The sequence below is a fragment of the Achroia grisella genome, unplaced genomic scaffold, assembly GCF_030625045.1.
Source record: "Achroia grisella isolate CSIRO2021 unplaced genomic scaffold, CSIRO_AGI_Agris_v1 utg402, whole genome shotgun sequence".
Classification (NCBI taxonomy): domain Eukaryota; kingdom Metazoa; phylum Arthropoda; class Insecta; order Lepidoptera; family Pyralidae; genus Achroia; species Achroia grisella.
The window spans coordinates 1224609-1250616 of record NW_026712841.1 but is presented as its reverse complement, the minus strand read 5'-3'; the positions used below and the strand labels follow the sequence as shown (position 1 = coordinate 1250616).

Below are 26008 nucleotides of genomic sequence, written 5' to 3'. Positions count from 1 at the left end.
TTCTTTTCTAACTAGTGCATAAGTTTATAGTAATACTCATAATAAACTTGTTTGAAAGAATAATAATAATAACCCTGGACAATTAACACAGCGTCATCTAGTCCCACTACAAACTGAGCTTGTATTATGGGTACTACACAACGGATATAAATACTTACATAATTTTACGTAAATACATAGAAAACAACTAGACCGATACAAACAATCGTACTTATGAATATAAATGTTTACCCCGTGAGAGGAATCGAACCCGCAACCACCGGAAGTAACGCGGTAGACCGTCAAATCAAAAAATTCTTTTTACATAACATCTGAAATATTTCAGAACACAACAATTATAGGATAGTGGCGTACTCAATGGTTAATGTATATATGGTTGGCACATTCGAGTTATTTTTGAGATCAAAATCACTCTGTACTCTGTATTGATATAGGGCGAGATTCTTACGTACCGTTATATTTATATTTCTTAACAAGCCCGCAATGTATACTCAATAATATTTTGTTAATTTTGACACATAAAGTTGAACAATATGTATATACAATTCATGGTAGTCAATTTGATTAAAGCAAACATTTTTATTCTTAGTAATTGTTAATATTTTTATTAAAAAAAAAATCTAATTATTATTTATTATGTATATTAAGATATTATTTTGTTTTGGAACATATATAAGACTATATTATCTAACACAAGAAATAAAATAATAATTCCGCGGTACCTACCTACTTATAATTGTATACTGTGCTTACAACTCGAGTGAGTTTTGTTATATTATAATAACAGTATTTTAGGTTATCGTTTTATAATTAGTCTAATACTACAGACGATATCCTTTGGTTAATGTTATAACATTGATCAAAAGATATTACTTTTTGTCCTTATACGGTGGTTATACTAATAATCGTGACTCAACAGTGCAAAGTCGCGTATATAGTATGCGTTATATGTATACGATGGACTATAAACATTTCCCAAATATCGGATTTGTCGGAGATTAAACATCATGAAAATAGGTTTTTTTTCTATAATTAATAAGAAGTCGACTAACTGGAAACTAAGTATTTGCGTGTCAGCAGTTGTTGTCGATTTTATATAGATTCAAGGAGAGCTTGCTATTATTTCGCCTACTCTGCTATTACTTCGGTGTAGAATCAGAAATAAGTTACGTTTTCTATACGTGAAGTTCATCTAGAGCAGGGTAGAGCAACACACGACCCGCGGGTCGGCTATGCATGTTTATTCCTGCCAAGCATTTCTATAATTTTATTGGTTTTTCGACTTTTTCCCATAAGTGTATTGTTATAAATTAATTATAATAAAATCATTAAACTTGCAATACGTTTGCATTAAAATTTGTATAGAAAATCTATACTTTTTTTTATAATATTAATGTTTATTATAAATAAAGTTCTGTAAATTATTAAAAGGTACTATAAGTGCGGTCCGCCAAAACATTTTAACATTTAAATTGGTTCGTTAAGTAAAAAGGTTGCTGACCCTTGATGTAGAGAATTAACAACAACCGCCAATTTCTAATTGGTAACATTTATAAAGTTAATGCTACTTCGCTCTGTTATATCATCAATATTAAAAATGTAATATCACAATGAAAGTAAAGTGAAATCATCCCTTTTTTATAAAATGTAGTGGTTAATCTTACAACAATTTTGGCATGTAATGTAGGTATAAATAGACAAGAAAAAACTTTCTACTATATTTCTCTAGTCTGTTACTTAAACCATAAAAGGTGTAATTCTGTGACAAGAAAGAAAATACGTTAACTACTTTGTCACAGTTGAGGTATTAGTCATCCCTGTTACACTTGTTTCCCAATTAATTATGCCGTCATAGTACTTAATGTCACGCACGCTAACGTAAAAAGTCGATTGCATTTAAACGCAGCATGCGTTATCAAGTATTTGTTATTCAGCTCCAAGCAAGCACAACGCAATTTCAAGTTATAAACAATAGTGCACCCGTTGTATACAAACTAGAAACTGGGCGAGTTGTGTCGTAATGAAAAGATTGTTATGCGGCACAAATTATTGCGCACACGCATTTACCTAAGTACTGTGAACATGGTTGTTTTCTTTCTCGACAACAAATTGTCACTGTTTCCTAACGAATATCGACTTTTGTTTGACATTATGTTCATCTTAATAATTAATTATTTCTACCTATAAAAACTAATTAAATAATGGCAATGTGAAAATTTGAATATGATTTAAAAAAAAAACAATTACTGATCCAATTGTTTCAGAACAATTCTAATAAAATATAGAACATTCTGTAATAAAATTTTGGTACAATCACAGATATGAATGCATGTTGTCTGAATTAATCAGACATAAGTCTTAATAGAATCACGGTGTACGCTTACATAATACCACAATTAAGATACACCAATGAGATAAAGTACAATAGTTAATAAGTGCTGCCAACTATAAAGGATGGCAAACTCTGTACATGCCGCAGTAGATTGATTTAGTCTACTGTCGCAAGCGGGTAGTTTGGTGGCAACGCACTTAACACTTCCTTTGAGAGTTCTTTGTACACGGCGTCCATTGTGTTACGGACACGGTTTATTAAATCTGGCACGTCATCCATGGTCAAACCTTCTGTCGGCACGGGTTCCAGGCATTGGATAACGACATGACCTGAAATATACATATGAAACTTTATTTGGATTTTAGGATATTAAAATAACAAAAAGGGGACGGCCCATCTGTTGGATTGTGGTAACCGCTACGTAAACACATAAGCACCAACACTGTCATATCACAGGATACCCATATACTAATTTGTCATCCTCCGTACCATGTAATTAAAATGGTATATTATTTTTTACTGAACATTCAAATCTGGAAACAATTTATCAAACAAGCTGATTGTCTGCAGAAGTATGTAGACAACAAGACGAGCGGTTAAATTTACGTCGATAAAATTTTAAATAGTAACTGATAATTAAAGTGAATGCCTAAGACTACATATGACTATGTATTAATTATTTAACACTGTACAAACAGCTTATGATATAAAAAAATAATTGGACGATGAAAATTATCTTCAGTGAGCTGTTTACCGATATTCTTTTAATAATAAACGAATTAATTTAATGGGAATTTTGGATATTTAGATATAAACTGCGCTGTCGCCTAAAAATAGTATGACCGTTTAAACATCTAGAATCAAGAACATCTGCGTTTTCAGTTGTGGCTTCACATTTTTGTTCGTCTTACTAATACTACAACGCGAAAGTTTGTGAGGATGGGTGGACGTTTGTTACTCGTTCTCGCAAAAAGGACTGAACCGATTTTGATGAATCTTTACAACTTATACATCAAAATACATATAGGCTATAATTGAATAGGATATTAAGTAAATTGGGCGAAATGTGAAGAATATGAAGAACAAATGTCAAGTAATCACACTTACTTGACATTTGTTCTTCATATATGCAGACAGAATATCCAAAACAGTAGATATTTATTTTAATTATCTTGCATAATACATATGCCTAGTAGGAAGGGTACGGATAATACTGTATATTAAGTATCAAGAAGTAATCAACCCTGTCGTGAAATATTAATATTACAAAAAATACTATAAATTCATTAATGAACAATTACTGCTGCCTATTACTTATATCACTTAACGTTCAAGGTTTGTTTATTTGTTTTTCGATTATTACTCTCATCATATTTTTATTACGAATACAAATATAGTGACAAATAAAATATTTTAATAATCAGGAAAACAGTATTTATGATATAAAATTTCCCTATTTTATTAATTATGTTTGTCGCTGATATTTTGTATTTTATATAAAGAATTTGCATCACTGGAGGCGAATAATTAACTGTTAAATATGACAAGGTCATAACCTTGTGATGTTTGAACATATTATGAAATACCCGTATATTTATTTGTATTATACGAATTTCTCATTGATAGAAGATTTAATTTAGTTTATTTATAGAACTATGTTAATTCTATATATATTGATTGAACTCAACATCAATTCAGACATTGCATATAAATCAGCTCATATTATGTTAAAATACTTAGACACTTCTTATTCTAATGTAAACAGAAAAAAGTAACAAAACTTTATGATATGATCAATTCTACGATTTGGCCACGACATATGCATTATTCATAGAAGTGAACGTGACGTAATCGGCTGGGTATTCCTCCTACATGAGTAAAAACCTCTGGTTCAGGTGTTCCATTTAATAGGAAGTAAGATCACGAAAAAAGAAAGAAAAATTAACCTGTTACTTAAAGAGTAATTGACCCATAGCATAATGGAATTTTATTTTATTTAACAAAGTAGAAGTTCCGCCGATTAATGATTAGATAATAAAGTATCTATATAAATAACAAGAGCAGCTTCGAATAGCAGTAATAATGAAAACCTTTTAGTCAATTATGCTAATGTAATTGAATGAATTTTTATAAAATACTAAACAAGTGCAGCCATTGGTGGACTATAGTTAGTAGTTTCTTGTTCTTCTTGCTTCAAACTACTTTCAGAACTGACGATATAGATTTGACTTTATTATAAAGTTTCTGTAATACATGACTAAAGATATTTTGATATGATTGAAGCTGTGGTTATAAAGAAATATTAGGTAATAGTCAGAATACAATAGTCAATAACGTGAATACGATTTGTTTATCTTTAGTAGTGCTCGTTGCCAAAGGTCAGAGACCACATATTTGAATTATTATATATTTAGTATCATATTACATAATGTCTATTGACGGCAATCGAGGTTTAATAATTTAGCAAACCGCCTTACTTCCGATAGTCGCGGGTTCAAATCTCGCACCATACAAATATTTCTATTCATGATTTTTTATACCTATTGGTCTGAGTGTGTTTTATATATACTTACTATGTAATTATTAATGTATAATAATAGAAGGGTGCAGTTAGCTATTTCTATTAGGTTTTCACAGTACTTAAACCACAACCTCAGCTAAGACGCAAATTGATCTGGGTTATTATTATATAGTAATACAGTATATCTAATTATAATTAGTATTTTTATAGGGATACTAACAATATTATTTACTGGTTATATTCATGAAGTGCCTACGTACCTACATTCATAGGTAAGTCACTCTAAATATTACTTATTTATAATGGCTTTACTATAATTTTCTTTATTAATTATCCTTCTGGTGATGGAGTAAAATCCAATGTGTCACCACAACACATCATTCCTTATATCCCTGAGATGTTGTAAGACGTAACTAGTTGGACAAACAGGTTACATCAGTAAAATAGGAAAAAACTTGAAATGAACCATGTGTCCCGCCCCCTGTCCAGAGTTAAAGGCAAAGTAGGTTAAAATCGTTCATAAGTTAAATGGAGAGAGGCGAATAAATATGCCCTTGATTAAGGGCCCTGTCTAAATATAAAACTAGTTAAGTAAACTTGTAGATGTAAACGTTAATTATAAAATAGACCTTGTAAAATTCTGGCAAAATGTGACTTTCAACTCTTAACTTTACATTATACATATATATAGATGACCTCGATGGTACAGCGGTGGGTTTTTGCGCAAATAAGGTCTAAGGTTCGTTTATACGCCAGACCAGTTTAGGAAATAAAGTTAGGTCAGGGTGTGTATCCGGTCGAACTCTTATTCAACTTTTAACAGAATACATTTTGGTACTACTGCTTAGTGTTATTACATGTACACTACTGTTACAATTAAATTACGTATACAATACTAGCTGATTAGCGCAACTTTATCCGCGTTTTTCATTTAATCACCATTCTTCCATTATGGGTCTTAGCGTGATGTTTATGTGTCCTTATAGGCTTTCTCGATATATGTATGGTCTATCCAAAACTACATTACTACATTTTTCAATTGAAATCAATAAACCATAACATTAGCGCGTTCTATTAAATAATTAAACAAATAAATAAACTCTTCGACTTTATAATATTAGTATAGATAAGGTAGCAAGGTCACAGTAATTAAACAAAAGTTAAAAAAACAATCTGGAAATATGACATGTTGACATTTTCCATACAAACGTGAATTAATATTTTTGTAATTATTTCTTAATTTAACCTAGAAGATATATAATAGATATGCAGTAATTACCTTTGTTAAACATGTTTTTGTCTCTGTTTATGAAATAATAAGGTGAGTAGACAACAGGTATGATAGGCACTTGTGCCGCAACTGCAATGTTGAATGCTCCTTTCTTGAATGGCAACAATTTTGTGAAGTCTTTATTCCTTGTTCCTTCAGGGAATAGCCAGATTTTTGTCTGTAATTAATATGTTCTTATAAATATCAAGTATGGAATCATATGTTGAAGAACTTAGACCTATTTTAAGTAGCTCAATAATTACTTTACTACTATTAATAATTACAATAATAAGTAGAAGTTACACAGGGCAGAATATATTCATATTCAATGTTGCCTACATCGAATATAAATATTATTATAATACTTATGGTATTATGATAATGGTGGAATTTTGAGACTTTAATGTTATTATATTTTTGATACATTTTGTATCGTGTTTAAATGCAAATATTTAGTTTGCTGTTAATTGGCTTTTAAAAACAGCTGTAACCACTTCAGTTACAATATGCCTTTATAAAACCTTAATTACATTAATCAAATAAAATTTGATATAATTTTTATTTTTTTACTAATTAAATTCTACCATAACATAAAATTCATGTATTACAATAATATATTTAACACCATGAAATTCTGTAGTAAAGGAAGGCTTTTGAGTTTACCTATGGTAATTCATTTTTTATTTGATTGCAGGCATAGTGCCTACATTATAAGGTATAATTAATACACTATAATAATTGATAATTTGGCTGATGATGAACACACACATAGAACAACTTGATCTTTCACTGTTGCTTCATAACATGGAAAGACTTTCTAAACTATATGAATATTATACAAGTTTATTGTAACAATACTATCATATCATACCTTATTTTTTATCATAACCTCTGAAGTCACTTTCAGTTGTTTGTATGCTTCCTTAGAGTTATTTCTGTCAATGAAGACAACTCCTCCAAGATATGCTGCTAGTCCAAATGGCCAGACATAAAATATCTCTTTCCTTGCTATAGCTGCGACTTTATCTGCTACATGCCATATGTTAAACATACCTAAAATTCAATTATATACAATATACTACAAAACAGCAGCTAATGCTACTATATAAATCTTACTTCTTCATAGTGTTAATGTTTGTGAATTTGTGTGCAATTGTTATCTAATTACACATATATGTTTGGATAATTTTAATCTATACATATAAATAAAATTGGAGTGTCTGTTTGTAATATTGAAATAACCATTTTTTACTACATGCATATGAATATAAATATGGTACATACTCCAAAAAATATTTTTATATGTTTTGCCTGTCTGTCTGTTTGTTCTGGCTAATCTCTGAAATGTCTGGACCGATTTTGACTGTACTTTTATTGACAGGTATAATGAGTAACTTAGGCTTCTTTTATTGCAGAAATACATTTTATTTTAGAAAAATAAAGTATATTGCAAAACTCCATGTAGACAAAGTCACACATACAACTAGTGATATATAAATTTATTATTAATGTACAAAAGGCTGACAGCAGATATTATTACACAGGATACTTTGTGTACTAATCAATGTGGCACATTATATTCTATAATTTGTATAAAAATATATTAAGTATTTACGAGATTTTATTTTTTATAAGAATAATTTATTAAGTAAATACTTAATGTTTTCTAATAAGTATGTATTCAAGCACTATTTACAAGTAATTTAAATATTATATACCATTGGATATGGACCTTCACCTATTTCCATAGGTGTAAGTGGCTCTTCAGAATTATTAACAAATTGTCACTTTATTATTGAAACCTATTAATATACAAGTCACACAGTGACTCACATTCACAGAAGTCATTGAACAAGTTTAAGATATAGGCTTTAATACAAAATGAGCATTGAATTTAATATAGCATTATGTAAAAAATCAGACCTAAAATATCAATAGTAGATTGGTGATTAGACACAACAACAGCTCCGCGGTCCTCGGCAAGTACTTTACCATTCCGCAAGTGCCATTTGATTTCTAATACTTTAGTTATATGTTTCACTATTTGCGACGCAAATCTGTAAAACAATGATTTCTTTAAATTATCAGTGTTGTACTATTACATATTAATAAATATATCAGATTATGCTAAAGAAGTATACATAAAGAAAATAACAGAGACATCTAGGAATTTAAAATGTAGAAGCTATTAATAAAATATACAATACTTATTTCATAAATGCTGATTTTTGGATTTGATTTACAGTGATATAATTTTCAAATGCTGAAATAGGAGAATCAATATTTTCGTCGTACATTTAGAATAGAAAATAACAAGGTTTAGTAGAGTAAAGCAATAGGATAGATGCAACTTACAATAAAAATTATTAGAGTTTTCTATGACATGATGATGTCCCAAACATGTGGAGAATTTTATACTCTAATCAAATATAGAATATATATAAATAATAATGAATTTTGATAATTATCAATTTTACTAAGTACTTACAATGAGTTTTTCACATTTTTAGGATTAAACACGAAGAACGGTAGCAACACAATAGCAATTATAGAACTCCAAATGTAGAAAATGAAAAATTTAGATTTAAATTTTATAAAATTTGGCGTTTCTGAAAACAGTTGCTTCAAAATGTACGTCACCAAAGTAATGATACAAATGTATATAATTTTATGCCACATATTTATTATATTTTATTGAAATAACTTGTATTCAAGATATATACGTGAAATTACACTTCTTGCCGGTTTGCACACTTTTATTATAAGGAATCGAGACAGAAATCGATAATTCGCGCACAAACTATATATGATTTCAAACACAATATTAAGTAAACTGAAAATTAAAGTAAAATTCAATAAATCTCCGATATGGATTTTTGAATGTAACAGTGCGATTAATCAGATCGCAGAACGACCGAATGTAACTAAATTGAAATGAAATGTGATTGATTATATCAATATGAATTTTAATTTGTTTGCGTTCTGTTAGTCTTGCTGTCAAACAGACTGTGTCAAATGTCATGTACTGTGTTGCCAAATTAGTATTCGGGTATATAGTATATTCAAAGTCTTTATAATCTAAATTAAAGAACTCTAATATTATTCTGAATATTGGACAAAGAGGAAGATAATCATAAGAAAAAGAATAATTAGATTATTATTTTACGATTATCCTATATACATTGAAATAAAAAAATGAAACCATCACAATTTTATCCTATAAATAGTTAAAAATTAAAGCATAATAGGATTACATGGGATTGTCACATGGCCGTGAAAGGAATTAAAAAAGTAGTTTGATTGATGGCACTTTGACAATGACAGCGGTTTATTGTGAAGTTGACAACATACACAGATTAAATATTATTTTTCATGAAATGTAAGTTGTATAGAATGTATATGAAATAAAATAAAATAAATATAGAATAAAATTTATTTACAGCTCCGTTATATTATATAAAAATTTTAGTATCTTTCTTGAAGCTACGTAATTACAGCAACTTGTATATTTTTTTATATCTTATTGTAAGAAATTTGACATGATTTATTTGTGTTGTTTTACGATTGTAACATTTGCCTACGCTAGAGATTCACTATCACACTCTAGAAGCTATATAATAATAATAATAATAAGTTATTGTGCAAAAAAAACAGTTACAAAAATGGACTTAACTAAGGTTCTATATCTACTATATCTTCACTTTTTAAATTATACTAATTTAAAATTTTTATGTAAACAAATCGATTGTATATTAAAAAAAAAAGAAGAAACAGATACAACATTTAAGTCTCAATATAACATTATGTCAATGCTGTCCTTACTAGGTCATTATAATGACCTGTATGAAGGACATCCAGTTACATTCCCTAGGTGAAAGTTCTAGATATTAAAGAATAATGCTATATTATATTAGCGTACTGTGCAATTTCAAGGAACCTTTCTGCGTAATGCCACAAAAAAACCCTTCTGCCGTTGTTTGATGAGATTAGTGATTAATTTGTTTTTAGAGACAGAACGGGGTTTTTATATAACTGTAGCTATAACTGTAGGTATACTATAAAGGAAAAGGGCATAAATGATTAGTAATGAGAACTAATTGTACCTACTAGTGTAGGATGTGTCCCGTTAGTGCAAGGATGCCCAATAAATTAACTAGGATAATTGCCTGGTGAATTTGCCAAGATGATGATGCACACTGATTTAGACTTTATGCTCATTTTGTCATATTATTCGTCACTGTTGTCAGTTCGTAGGCGGATGGCCGATAATATAAAAGACATGTACATTGCTAGCAATTAGACTATTAGATCCCATTACTAATAATCACCTCCTCTCCGTTGCCCAGTTGTATATCTAAAAAGTTTGTAAGTTATATAGGTACCTACGTATTAATAGGTAGGTACTTAGATATATTTATAAGTGGGTTTGTTAATAATTAATAAGGTAATTTTAGGGGTAGGTAAATGAATAGAAAGGGATTTATAGAATAAACTCGTTTGAAACATATTACAGAAGGCTTTTGGAATACATTAGTATTTTATGTTGAAGGATAACATCGTGTTGTTCTGTATTTTAATATAATGTGAAGGGAAGTGTATTAATAACTGTAAGTATATATAAAGAGAACAAATAATAGCTGTTCAGGTAATGTATATGGTAGACCATAAGGCAGTAATTATTAGAAAAATCATTCTGGCTATAATATCGGATAGAAAATATGATATAGACGTATAAGTTAAGATAACATTATATAAATTCAAATTCAAAAATCATTTATTCATGTAGGAAATTTTAGCCGCTTATGAACGTAAAATTTTTTATATCATAATTTTCAGTATATACCCTAGATCTTCTACTTATTTTTAAAAGCCAGTTTATTTACAATGTATAATTATTTATATGTGTGTCTATGTCTAACATTAAATGAAAATCCCGAGCATGAGCATTTTTTTTTTATTATTAGTGGTTTTGCGCTTGGTCTTACCTCATCTGATGGGAAATGATAAACCTAGGATTATTGCCATGCACGCTCGTCATTCGTTTAGTGAGTAATAGGTATACTAAACCACTAGACCACCAAGGTCGTCGAATACATAAGTATAGAAAATTTGTGAAATAAATTTGGAGATTGTAATATTATTCTTAGCTCGGAAGAAAGTCTACACTTACGAAATAGGTTATTATCGTCGTATTAACAAAGATACTCACACAAAACTATTAATCATGATATCTTGATATAATCCTTTAATAAATAACGTACATATAAATAACCGACTTCCTCAACAGTTGATGTTGTGGGAATGGATCATGAGTGGGTTATTCTGGAATCCTACCATCAAAATTGCCCACGGCTAGCTACGTAGCAATATATGTAGATGATAACACATTACACATGCAAGCCATATAACAAGAAAGCACAGAAACAAGCTACATATAGCTAATACACATAATAAGTATATAACAATCTTATGTGGTTATGAAGAACTTGGAATAAAATAAAACTTTGGAAATGTAATACTTTTATTTAAATTTGTAGCATGGGTATTGTATGGTATGGTATTGTACCCACTTAATAAAAAAAAAAAATTATGTAAGATATACAATCCACAATTCATAAGAAACTAGATAATTGAAGTCATGATTTCGTATATCGAGGAAATTTTAAACTTTAACTTTAACAATTTGGGAAATAGTTATCTTATAAAATAATTATATGTTCAAAATAAATTTAGGTATAATATAGTTCACTTAACCTTCCGGATTCGTTTGTAAATTAGCCGAAACAATAACCGAAATGAAGTATTACGTTCGGGAGTAATACGTAAAAGTAATTTATACTTATTGTGTCTTATAAAAATAATATTATCGATCGAGAGTCAAGAGTGAATTTCAGATCGATTATTTTATTATTACTTAGAAAATATATTTTTTTTACATAACCACTATATTATTTATAAAAATAATAGCAATAATACGTAAATACATTAATACAGAACATCAAGAATTGATTGTTTACAGTAGTTTAGTTGTCTTCCAGTTATTGCTTTAAAATTAATAAATAAATATTTTACTTACCTACTTATGTAGACGAATATTTAAAATAACTCCTCGTTGTAAATTTAGCTTATTATAAAATGGTAAAATCACAACTCTTAACTTTGATGCTTTCGTACTTATACATATCGACTATTTAGATATGTATAAATATAATTTGTGAAAACTATATTTTAAAACGATATATTATATTACTTAATATTATTTACTCTCATGCTATTACTTATGTATATCTATGTATATATGTTCACTTAAATATATTCTATAATACATACCAACTAGATATATATATAATTTGTTTTTACGCTTTATTAAATAGTAAATAAACCTTCTAGTTCAGGTAGGGGCACATTACACAATTTTATAGGATCAATCTATTAAATTAAGAAACTATTATTGCATTATAACTAAAATGTTTTAGGTGAACACTGTCTTATCCAATGTAGACTATTGAGATCATATTTGTTTATAACTCTATCCATATGTCTACGTCATAATGTATATATTGTGATCCTACAAACATGATAGTGTAAAAAGTCCCTAATCTGTGTAAGATTTGTATTTGTATTTGTATATGTTGCCAAATACCATAAGTAAGGACATATCTTAAAATATATAGATAATATTAGTGTAATAATCTTTTGTAGGTGTTTTTGTAAACTTTTCTTAAACAACTGAATCCATTTAGATGAAATTTTGTGTGTATATTGCAACAGATTTTTCCTATATAGTAAGATAACACAAATAAACCTTGTAATAATAATAATAATAATGCTGCTTTTCCGGGCAAGAGGACGTATTCTGTGTCTGCTAGTAGAATTATAATCGTGACTTCTACCTAGCATTACCTTCTACTAGGTAGACTAATTGCAAATAGTCATCTATTATATTTTTATAACATTGGTGTCAAAAAGTTTATGAATATCGATACAAAGTAAAAACCATTTTTAAGGAACATAACCGCTTGTGCCCCGTATATATAGGTGTATTTAGTTGGATTATTTGCAAAATATGAGTATAGTTTCAAGTAACGTATGCAGAAAACAAATAGTTTGACGAGAGATCATAATATGTTTCTTTTTCACGGACTAATCGATCTAAAAATATCGATACATCAAAGTATCAATATTTTGGAATACGTATTTTGTATTCTTTAGTAATCACCGCTAGTTCAAGTACCTAAAATTTATATTCCACCATAAATCTTTTGGCATTTTGATACTAATCATATTCTTATCCTTTTAGCGTGTAAGGATAGTCAGCTGGCAAGTCGTTAATTATTTCCTTTTCGAGGTCTTTATATACCGCCATCATTTTTGTGTGAATTTTTTCAATGAGGTCTGGGACGTCTTCCATGGTCAGACCTGTCGTTGGTTCTGGATCCAGGAATTGAATTATCACATGACCTGTAATGAAATTACAAAGGTAGACTTTAAAAAAAAGTCGTCTACGTGGGTACTTCTCTCTACTTACTTCAGTCGTTAAGCAAGCTGCTTTCTAAGTGGTATTTCGGGTGAAAGATGGCAGTATAAGGCAGTGCAATTACAGGATAAGAGGCATGACCACTTAGTCTATCGGCATGAAAACTTATCAGTTGGACCCTCAGCTTGTTTCCTACAAAAATGTATGAATTTTTCTGCTAATGCAGATATAATAAGAGGTAAGAATATTATTTCTTATTTTCTGTATTTTAGGGAGCTCCTCAAAAAAGATTTTATTATACATATATACATTATCAACAAGTGACGTGACTTTGTATAAATTCACATACGTGGGTGGTACCCCTATATCACCTATTTCAGCCTCCAAGTAGTTATCAGTGAAATTACAGGGTACGGAGGTATCATATTAGTTCTTCGGAATGGCAACGGATGAGTGCCATGAAAATCACATGATGCGTTGACGCTCATGGCATCATTCATGTATATAGGCAATTAGGCAATGGTTAAAATATGAACTTTCACCATAATAATGTAATTTGTGATTTACCACTACGGTGATGATAATGACGAAGATGATTAATATTAACCTTTAATTATGGTTAATTATTGTATTTTCCTGATATATACATTCCTTTTTATTATTGAAATAGTATGGTGTTAAAAGTATGGTGATAATGAATATGATTAATAATGAAACTTAATTATGAATAAATAATAGTTTTTACCTTTGTTAAATATATGTTTCTTTTTATTAATGAAATAGTAAGGCGAAAAAACTGCAGGTATTATTGGGACTTGAGCTGCTACGGCCATATTGAATGCTCCTTTTTTAAATGGCAACATGCCTGAATAATCTTTGTTTCTTGTCCCTTCAGGAAACAGCCAAATTTTGGTCTGAAATGTATATTATTAATGACTTCTTACCGACATATCTACATTATTCAAAGAAACAGAGATAAGCTAATTAAATATATATATATATATATATATATATATATATATAAAGGAGCCATATTAACTATAGAAACCTTCTAGGCTAGCTAGAGAGAGGCAGCTATAATCTATCTATGTATAAAGGAGAAATGTAGACGAGTTCTACAATGGATTTATTCTTATATTTTTATATATCTTTTCAAATCTTTTATGAAAACGGAAGTCGGACGTGTAAATGGCAAAGATTTTTATATAATACAATAACTTTTGCACGTGACATCTTTCTGGTTATATAGGATACTTTTACTGACTCGACAAATCGTTAATAACCATCTTCATTTCATATAGGTATACCTTATTTTATGACAATTGAATCCGTTATAATAAAAGAACAATTTACAAGGATTTTCTTTACCAGAAGTCCCAGTATACGCAGAACGCTCACCAAAGTTATATAAAAATTGGATGAATATTTTAGAGTACTAACATACGAATATAAATTTTTATTTTTAATAATTGTTATGTAAAAAATACAAAACAGATTTTGTATTTTATTTATGCCTTAGTTTTTTAAATTGTTAATTGTTTAACTCAATTTAAAAATTTGTAAATATAGCTCATTGTAGGTAAAGAGATCTAGCAACAGGATTAGATTTACTTATATATATTATTATTATAATGATTAGAGCTATATTATATTCTGATTGCAATTAGCCAAGTTTTATTTACAAACTTTCATTAAGTATGAAATATTTTTATTAGTATTAGTAATTAGATAAATATCCGACAATAACATTGAATTTCAAACATTTTGCATAAACATAAATGATTTACTGTGACCTTATGTCACAAAGTCCTAAAGAGTTTACATATAATTAAACATTTGTGAACTTTGTCACTAAAACAACTTATTACTAATAATGTAATAACATGGAGACCTTATACAATAGATATAGGTACTTTTGTTATTATATTGTAAAGGTTTTGTAAGTAATTATGTAAACAATGACATACCTTCTTGTTAACCATGACATCCGACGTCACTTTCAGGGCGTCGTATGCATATTTAGTTTTTGATCTATCAATGAACACCACTCCTGCGAGGTAAGCAGCCAGTCCAAATGGCCACACATAAAATATTTCCTTTTTCGCTATAGCTGTCATATTTTTTGCTATATGCCACAGCTGGAACATTCCTGAAATATGCATTTCATTGTACTCACAATATATTATCGATCTTATGGTCTACATATTTATTTTGAATAGTCGAGTTGTTGCTTTGATATTTTAAATAAAATAAATAACTGCAAAATTGGGGCGTCACTTGCTCGGTTTTAAAAATGCTTTTCGTACAATGCTTTCGTACAACTCTTTTTATACTTAGAAGGTAGATTACCTAAAATATCAAGTGATGATTGGTGGTTGGATACTACAACTGCTCCTCTCTCTTCTCTTATTACGTTTTCGTTTCGAAAACTCCATTTTATGCCAATAATTTTGGTTACTGGTTTTAACAGTCCAGCACCTATTCTGGAAATAATTTCATTGTATTAACAGTAGTCTATATATTACGTACATCTGTTATCCTTTCTGTATGGCATGCAACACCTTTTAAACATAATTATAAAAAGGAGGATATTCTATTTAATTTCTGTTTAAACAATATTTTATGCAAGTTTTCTCGAAATCTAATAGATTTTAATAATTGTTTGAAAGCTGGTGTGTTTCATGTGGTCACATACGAATATCATCATGAACTGGCGGGTAGTGTTAGTGTTAGCTATAATAATTTATTCGTGATTAGAGAAATTTTGGTGGTCCGTGTTGTGACTGGTTTAATTTTTTGATCTTGTATATTATTAGATAATAGGCATCATAGCAAATTTTATTCAAACCCGTATGTGATTGCGAAATAAAATAAACATACGAATAACTTTACAGACTTTTAAATTATATTGGTACCTAGTACACAGACCTACCTACTGTACCTACTATTTATTACTAGTATAGTACTATGTATAATATAGTTTATATTATACATAATGTAATCTAATTATATATACATATATATAGGGGTATATGTTCTAAACGGATCGCTGTCTGAACATTGAAGAAATATGAGGCGTGCGTGCTGATATCAGAAACGGGTTAATGTAATTTAGATGCGGTTTGGACTAACGCATACTAGTAGGTTTTACTTAAAATTTGGTGTTTGTTCTATTTTAAGTAGGCCGATAATAAAACGGTTATACGTATGTTGTGGGCTTAGCTATTGCAATAGCATAATTTTATTATAGTTACATATTTTGTGCTCATTCGGAATCCCTGACGATGTGCGTTACCGCCTCGCATTTTGGCGGCTTTTTATATTTAATGTCTAGAGTTTCACATGTAAACTTGGAAATGCCGTTAAGCCGCATAAATGTGAAAGCTTTATAATGAGGGGCTGACTGAAAATCGGCATTGTATGTCTATAGAGGCAAATATGTATAGTATACATATATATATATAAAAAGAGGCAACTTTAGTGTATTTGCAATTGTATTTCTATTTAAGTATTTATATAAGTTGTTCAGTGCCCACAGTATCCATCACTCACGCTGCTTAACTTGGGATTAGATGGCGTTTTATGTAATAAAACTTTTATGATTTCACATCAAATTTATTTTTTAATAATGGGATATTATTTAGTATGCACATATTCGATTTAGAATGCACTTTTTGGCGACTTTTCATTCTGCTCAATCAAAATTTGACATAACAAACAATGAACAAATAATGCATGTCGTGAAACGACTTATTGGAAAGTTAAACAAATACCCGAAATGTATTTAGTGCCGACGAATAATCGATGTTTGGGACGGGAGTTTACCCAATATTTGATATTCGGCAAAATCAGTATATGTTCGTTTAATTCGTGGTGGTGGTAAAAACTAGGCTTTTAATAAGTATAATAAAATCTTGATGATGAAAAGATAAATGTAGAATAGACACTTCTTTTATGACTGTTTTACCTACTATAAATTATTGCAACAAAATAATAAAAATGTGTTTATTATGTAATAATAAACTACCTAAATATATTTCATTATCTAACGCGAATATAATTTTGTAACAATAACTAAATACATGGAATGATTCATATTTGACGTCTATCTACCTAAGTGATATGAAAGTATTAATCATCCAAAATAAAATCAATAAGATAAAGGTAATAATACATGATAAGAAAGAAATACAATAGTTAAGGTTAGGTATAATTATAATCAATACCTAAAATTTCGTTATGATTTAATTGTTTCTATGAGAAAAACACGGTAGATAGGTACACAATGACTATACAGTGAAAATTTTCGCAATTTTAAAATTGTGTGATAAATATGTGAACCATATTCATGAGTATTTTTAAAAGTATTTGTATAGATATTATATATTTTAATGACATTTGAGATCTGTATATATTATTATTTAAAATTTATCGTTTGAATAATAATAGATATGTGTAGGTACGTAAATTAATTTTAGACACGTAAAAACCATATAAATATCTATAGGTATACAAAAAATATGTATTATAATACGCAATCATTTCAAATTCGTTCTATAATTATATAAGTTATCAACTTTGTATGCAAAGTATTTAATTGTTTACTATTAATAATATCAACATGATAATTATTTACATTCAAGTTTACAGAAACATTAATTCGTAACTAATCACTGTTTTGTGTCATGTCGTTATCACAATGTAGGAACACTTCTACGTCATATGTACCTATTACAACTACTTATTTGTATAAATATGATAACAGAATATGTAGGCATAATTACATAAATAGAAAATTCGGGTTTAAGGTCAATAATTTGATTATATCAACTACAGATGAGGAAGTGATCGTCCTTGACTGATTTGACATGACCTGATTGTCGTCTAGCAATTGTGACGTCTTAGATTTCAGTGGTATGAACTTTTATATATAATTATATCTTTTGCTATGTATAATGTATGTACAAGAAATCTATGTCGCTAACTGACAACAAGAATAACAAAATGCCAGATATTCTGGTTCCAAACCCATATCTTTGGTTTTCTTAACATTCGTCAAATTAAACATAAGTAGGTATTGTATGCCCCAGTATTCACGTCAGTCTATTTAAAGTACGTAATGCCGACAGTATATTTTTAGTCTACTGTGTTTTTCTTTCGTATGAAGAGATCAAAACGACATCCCTTTTTATATATCACTTCGTCGGTACACTATACTAATATAAGCAGACAAATTTTGCTAGGAGTAAAGTATACTCCGAAACCACTGCAATGATTTGAGAATACATTTTTCGCTTCGCTAACAATATGTGTTATCGGGGTACCAGTGAAGGATAACAAGATGAACATGAAGTTAAGTCTGTCACCTTAGCGTCATGAATTTACTAAAAATTAATCATGTCATTTTCGTAGAATCGCGTCATGATGTGATCATGTACTATGTCGGGTCATCTCCACGTGTTTCCCCTTGAAAACCATCGTGACTGATTACTGAGGAACCCATATTATAATGGGCCAGTTCAGGGATGAGCAAGACGCGCCCCCGGGCCGCTTGCAACCCGTTAAACATGTTTTTGTGACGAGTTACTAAATTGTCAGCGTCTTGTTCAAACATGCAGTACTATTGTTTGTATTAAAATTGATATAGGAAATCTTTACTCGAATTTAATTTTATATTGGTATATACTAATGTTTATTATAAATAAAGTTTTGTACATTATTAATAGGTACTTTATGTGCGGCCTTCCAAAAAAAAATATAATTTAAATTAGCCCGTTGATTAAAAAGCTTCTTCTATATTTCACTGGCACCCTCTCAATATAAACTATTATCGTAGGCGGGACCACTATTCAAATATCATCCATAAACCCCACAATTTTTTATTTATACAGCATTCATCTCTTTTCATATTGATATTCAACTTCGAACAATACAAGGACCAAACTTCCAGCTGTTGGGGATTCTCAATGCTATAAATTCCATACATACAGAGTTTTTCGCATCGTTATAAAAATAATGTCAGTTATGAAATTTTCGTAATGGGTAGATGTAATTTTTAATGTAAAATATTGAAATACTCACCTTGCATTTTTTGTATCTTTTAAATTGAATAAAAATACGGGCCATATAAAAAAACCGACTAGAGAGCAATGTATGTAGTATAATGCAAATTTATAATTAAACTGGATCGCGTTGGGTTCCTTTTGTATTATTTTCCAACACAGAAATGTAAAAACACACACAATAATTAACACAAGCGCATTGTCCAACATTTTGATTTTTTTACTATATATTATATGCACAGTCTATTCACTAAATGTGTACGTTCACACTGGTTTAATAACGATACCCTACAACTTTTATCAGATTAGGATCCTCTATGTATTTAATCTAAACCGTAATACTACTCATATCTACAGAACACTGACACCATTATTTACGAACAAATTACTGTTCCTGTTATAATTTATTCACTTTTACATAATTGCAAACATTAATTATTAAAATTATTTATTATGTTATTTATTAAAGTCGGGGAGTTTATTGCTCAATCAGTTATATTAATTGCGCGTTGTGCCGTCACTTCTCGTACACTTAAATAAGACTATCCTGACGTAACAAATAATTATTTGTGACATGCAAATCCATTGTCAATTAGTAAACTTTACAATAGATGATATAGGTATATAATAATTATTTAAGCAATTGACAATAAGTAGTTGTAAATAAAATTGTGAATATTTTTTAAAAGTTTATATAGGTTATATTTAATTTAAAATACTATGATATTATAATTGTTACTTAAATTGTTAAATCACAAACAAATAAAAAGACTAACTAATGTAGTTATATAAGGTATACGTGATAAGAATTCTAACGTGATTTTTTTATGTGTTCGCATTTCATAGTGGTAGAAATAATCTAAAAGTCTATTATAGTACGCTAAACTTTTTAAGTGTATTATTGTAAAATTTATACGGAACCATTATTAGACGAGTCTTCCGCGTATTATAGTGATACACTATCTGTTTGACCTGTAGTAATTTCGAATCAGTTTATAAAGTTATTCGCATCGGCTGATAATGGTGTTATCTATTTTTATCATTTAGACTAGCGACGATAGGCCCGATACATTGTATTCACAATATACCAAATATTAGTGATATAAAATGTTTGTTATTATATAAATTGTAATTATTATTTTGCTACAATAGATACACAATTTATGGTAAATAACGAATATTGCTGTTTGGCATAAATTCACTTGTCATTTATTACATAGATAGATAAGTCATATTAACAATAATAATAACTTGTTTTTCAATTACTTTATTTATTTATCGTAATCGACATATCTACAAGTATATGAAAAATACCTAAATATAAATACAATATACCCACAGGGAATAAATTTCATTAACAATATTACATACTATGACATCGCATTATTTTGTTTATATTTAAGAGACTCTACATACCTACCTAAGTCTATGGCAAGCGGTTATGTAGCCTATGGTAGTAGTGTTAAGTATTCTTTACCTATGTGATAGGCACACTACAGATGGCACTAATTCATCGTCGAGTCTTGTGTTGTTACTGCAATATCCGATCCATTAGAGCGGGTATATTAATTTGCCAGTAATAATTGAAACCCAGGTTTATGTGCGACCGTGTAGACTTTGTAGTTTGCGAGATTTCGACCTTAGAGATGAGAGGGTTTCTAAACCAGTATTGAAGGTGAATGGTAATAGAAATACTGTTTTTTCAGATAGAGACTATATAGTACGGTTAAGTCCATACTTATAATATTCTCCGGTACCAGTAAGTACAATATTTCTCCATTTATGATATTTTCAGTTTAATTTTAGACCTATAGACACCTAAGTAAGTATAATGCCATATATTGTATGATACTAGCTACTCGCCTGGGCTTCGCCTGTAATACGCTGTACATGTATTATACATACAAACTTTCCTCTTAAATCACTTTATCTATAAAAAAAAAACCGCTTCTAAATACGTTGCGTAGTTTTAAGGATTTAAGAATACATAGGGACGGACAGACAGCGACAGCGACTTTGTTTTATACTAATGTAATGATAAAACAAATACCACCAATGCCGAGTGGCATTTTCGATGATGCCATAGAAACTTTGTCCATCCTTAAAGTTCAAATTATCACTGATTTTTCCTAAGCATTCTTCTACAAATTAACTAAGAGTTTCATTATTGTTTAAATCATCATCGCTCATGAACCTTTCACGGTCAAATGAGATGTACCTACCTATCAATAAAATGTTGTGTCAAATTTAATTTAAGTAGTTTAAAAGACAATCAATCACATTACTTATATTAGGATTATAGCTTTTATCCATTTTGTGATGTCAAGTTATTATCTTGGTACTATTTTTTACCTATGTCATCACTGTTTGCTTAAAAAATGTGTCCAAAATTTTATCATTTTGAAGTAACATTATTGCTATTTATATATGCTACTAGCTGTGCCCGCGGTTTCACCTCTGTGAAATTTATACCCTACATGTTATTCTGATGTTTAAGCTATATAACAGCAAAATTTCATCTAAATCCGTTCAGTAGTTTTTGCTTGAAATAGTAACAAATATCCATCCATACTCACAAATTTTCGCGTTTATAATATTAATTAATAAGATATTATTATTATTAATTATTACTACTATTTATTGAGAAATTCTTTTACTCTTCTCTGTATGATGGACAAATAAAATTTAATGATACATATTCTTTTCGTCATCGTGATATTGTAAGAGGCAACTACGGGAAACAAAACATGTGCAAGATACGAAAATTCGAAATAAAATAATATTAAATAGTGTGGTCAAAGTGATCTGTAATATAAAACTAAATCCGTCTTTTATGAGTACTCGTGCCCAACAGTGAGACGATAATGGGTTGTTATGAAGACGATGATGGCTTTTATAACGTTGAGTACTTTGTTGTTTACTGAGTGATCACTTTACAAATAGTTATTCCTTTTTGAAGTACTATGGAATAAAGTCCAAATGCCTGCCATATCACTTTGCAAGTACTATTGTATTTCTTAATAAACTGCACAGAAGTACTACAAATATCTAAACAGACAGCAAAGACAATTGGATCTAAAAAACTGAGATTGAAACTCTCAGAACATTTAATTACATAAGAACCTAAGCGTACACTACAAAATGGCAATTGGAGCTTTGTGCTGAAACCGACAGTGTCGCCGCAAAATCCAGGCGAAAAGCAACGAATTTACTTATATTTTAATCAATAATAATAGAAATCCGACAGATCTCAGTATGGAACTGATGTCAGAAACTGCAGATATAAAACTTTTACGAGTTCCTTTCTTCGAGTCGTAAAGTAAACCATATACCTAAGTATCGTGCAAAATAACTATGGAATTCTTATAAAAAGAAACAGTCCTTGTTTTGAAGCAGTTAATATAATTGAAATAACAAAAAAAATGGTCGATGACTAATCAGCTGGAATTGAATAGAAGAATGGAATTCGGGATATAATTTAGGAAAAGCAATGCGTCTATTACTATGCTACGAAGGCAATGTAAATTATGAAGAAGAATTATAACAGTGTTCAACTGTATTTTTGCGAATAAACTGATCTCTGTTATTTAATGAATAGCATCCCTTGAAGTTATCCATATTTAACTGAACCAGAGTTTCTCAATGATGTTTACATATATAGAAGTATCCATTTCTAAAGGTTACCTAGTAGATTGGCTTGAATCGTGTTCGAATTTCTAGTATGTCGTTGAACCGATGGCTTATGAGTATAGTTTTAAACTTTGGATACAGATAAAAGTTGCATGTGGCAACGTTGAAACTCTAGGGATGGTAACAAAGACATTTCAACATTGTATATGTTGTCTACAACGATTTTGAAGAGAAAATGTTCGCGTGTTCTGTGTTAACCAATTTTCATAAAAAATAATATTTAGAATTTTATTTAATATTGTAGAAATTTTCTTTCTTGTATTTGAAGATAAATTTCTAGGTATTTTTAGTAGATACATTATTCTTAATTTTTGATCATAAGTAATACAGTGAATTCGATGTCCAATTTATTTTCATTGTAATTATTTTTAGCGATATACCCTAAACTATTTACTACATGGGCAAGATCAGGCACTTTTGGATTTCGATTCTATATCGATTCGATTTGATCATACCCTGTTATAATATTTTTTTAACCTCTAAAAGTAAAATCATTAATGTTGTAAATTATTTTTTATTTAATATTGCTTTGTTTCAAATTATTTGTGATATAGGAGTATTATAAAAGCAATGGCTTATAAATAGAAATTGATTATCGTAGTTACTAAGTAATAGGTATTGGTAGATAAGTCGGTAAGGTAATTTAAGTCTTACAACTTACAAAAGTATCTTTTTATAATAATATATCAGTTATGTAAATACGTTTAAAATACACACACACTACATATGTATTATATATAAGCATATAATTCGAGGGCGATTAATATCCGTTTTCAGAATCAATGCTAAAATCACTATTTTTTATTTCAGAAAACATGTTTCAATTAATTGATTAACCATATCGCAAGTTTTACAGCATAAGTTAATGGTCATTTAATAAATTCGCATCAAGCACATTTGTGCAATAGAATACACAATAGATCGATTACTATGTTAAAGGGAACCATTTTCTTTATTGTTGTTTGTTTCCTGTTTACGTGCGATGGGATGAAGAGGCGTAATAGGACAAGCTCTAAATATGTTTATCCACAGCTTTACAGAGATTATGTCTTTTATAATTTGAGTGAAAAGGGAAGGGAAATATTTTACACAGTTGGCATACGTGAGTACAAGATTAAGTGTTTATGAGTTATGCTTAATTAATGTTACATTACATTGTTCATATTTATGCTTGATACGTCTTTTGTTTCTTGCTCACCGACTATTTATGAATAATTTTCTTGCCTGTTTTTACAATCTTTTCTAGATAACTTTGTATTATTGTACATAATCCGAAAGTTGTGAGGATATGAATCAAATATTGCTGTTTATATGAAATAATTTGTCAATAGAATAATACAAATATCTTTTAGATCCACTTTGTGTCGAAAAACAAGGAGACTGTATTCCAAGAAATAAATGTATTGGCAAGAAAATGTTATATTTCTCTCGAGTATGTTACCATCGTGACTTGGTTTGTTGTTACGATGACACTGTAAGGTTCTATGTTGCGAATGGCTCTTCGGGCAGTACCAACCTAGTACAGCCATAATTAATCTGACTAGTCACATAATTAGCCGGATGCATAGTTACCAGTTACCAATTGACTAATAATAAGTGTTGCCGATTGATTCGTAAATTTATCGCTACGCTAATTTGTATAATGATTATTTTAATATACGTATAATAAATACTTACATATGTTTAATTAAAGATTATCATTTATCACGTTACATTAACTACGTCGTAACATGCTAAACCCTTAAATCTAAATCGAAAACTAGTTATTACTTAAGTAGTTTAAAATGATTTAATATAGAGAAAGATTAAAGAAATGTTATTATTTGTTTTTATACAATATATATTTTTTTCATCTCAATATCTTAATAATGTTGCTTATTATTTCTGAGCGACGTGTAAACTGGAGTAAGGATAAGCATCAAGATTTTTAAAGAATACCTTTAATTGCGCATAACCTTACGGAATAAAATAACTATTAAGTTATATAACCCAAAGCTCACCTCATTGTGTATCTATAGCTATTTCATCATAGCATGTAGCATGTAGGTATACAAGTACATAGTGTATCATTATATATACTATGTACTTGTATACCTACATGCTATGAACCTAATCTTATTTCAGCTAGCCAAGTAAGGTCGAACATAATGTAAACGATCTTATTATGCGGTGAAACTTCAATTTGAAAAGTTTTGTCTACGGAGTTAAGGTATACTTGTCTACTAATTGTTATTTTAGAAATTCAGTTAATTAGGTTTTATAAGATTAGTTCCAAGTAATTACTTAATTATTAGGTAGGTAGGTATTTAATTAATTACTTATTTATTGAGATGACAAAAAGCTAAATTTTTATAGGACTCATCTTATTTTATGACGTCATAATTTTAATTTTAATATAATGTAAATTCATGTCAGACGAATGGTAGAATAGTGGTCATACTTAGTCCTATCAAGGTATTTCAATCAGAATCTGCCAACTAACTATATTATTTGAATCCGAGTTTGGTATGGCTTTAATTAATAGTTTTGCCGTCGCCTCGTTCCAAGTCGGTAGGACTTTCTACGTGATCACAGATAACCTTACCTTTTGGCTATTACAGAATCTCAATAAAAAGTTTTTGTTACGTGACGCCGCACCAGTTGTTAGGAGTCTGTC

General features: G+C 29.3%; 2 protein-coding genes across 2 annotated transcripts; both read right to left on the bottom strand.

Moving 5' to 3' along the window:
* Nucleotides 1-1657: 1657 nt before the first annotated feature.
* LOC131844324 (1-acyl-sn-glycerol-3-phosphate acyltransferase alpha-like) lies at nucleotides 1658-9102 on the bottom strand. The gene is made up of 5 exons (XM_059193181.1): nucleotides 8612-9102; nucleotides 8047-8180; nucleotides 6995-7176; nucleotides 6133-6301; nucleotides 1658-2661 (listed from the first exon to the last, which is right to left on the bottom strand). Exons 1-5 carry the CDS (start codon nucleotides 8800-8802, stop codon nucleotides 2489-2491), a joined length of 849 nt encoding a protein of 282 aa, XP_059049164.1. The 5' UTR covers nucleotides 8803-9102; the 3' UTR covers nucleotides 1658-2488.
* A 4309-nt stretch (nucleotides 9103-13411) lies between these two features.
* On the bottom strand, nucleotides 13412-19872 carry LOC131844442 (1-acyl-sn-glycerol-3-phosphate acyltransferase beta-like). Its single transcript, XM_059193336.1, has 5 exons — nucleotides 19682-19872; nucleotides 15950-16083; nucleotides 15568-15749; nucleotides 14346-14514; nucleotides 13412-13584 (listed from the first exon to the last, which is right to left on the bottom strand). The coding sequence occupies exons 1-5, from the start codon at nucleotides 19870-19872 to the stop codon at nucleotides 13412-13414; spliced, it is 849 nt and encodes a 282-aa protein (XP_059049319.1).
* Nucleotides 19873-26008: the final 6136 nt, after the last annotated feature.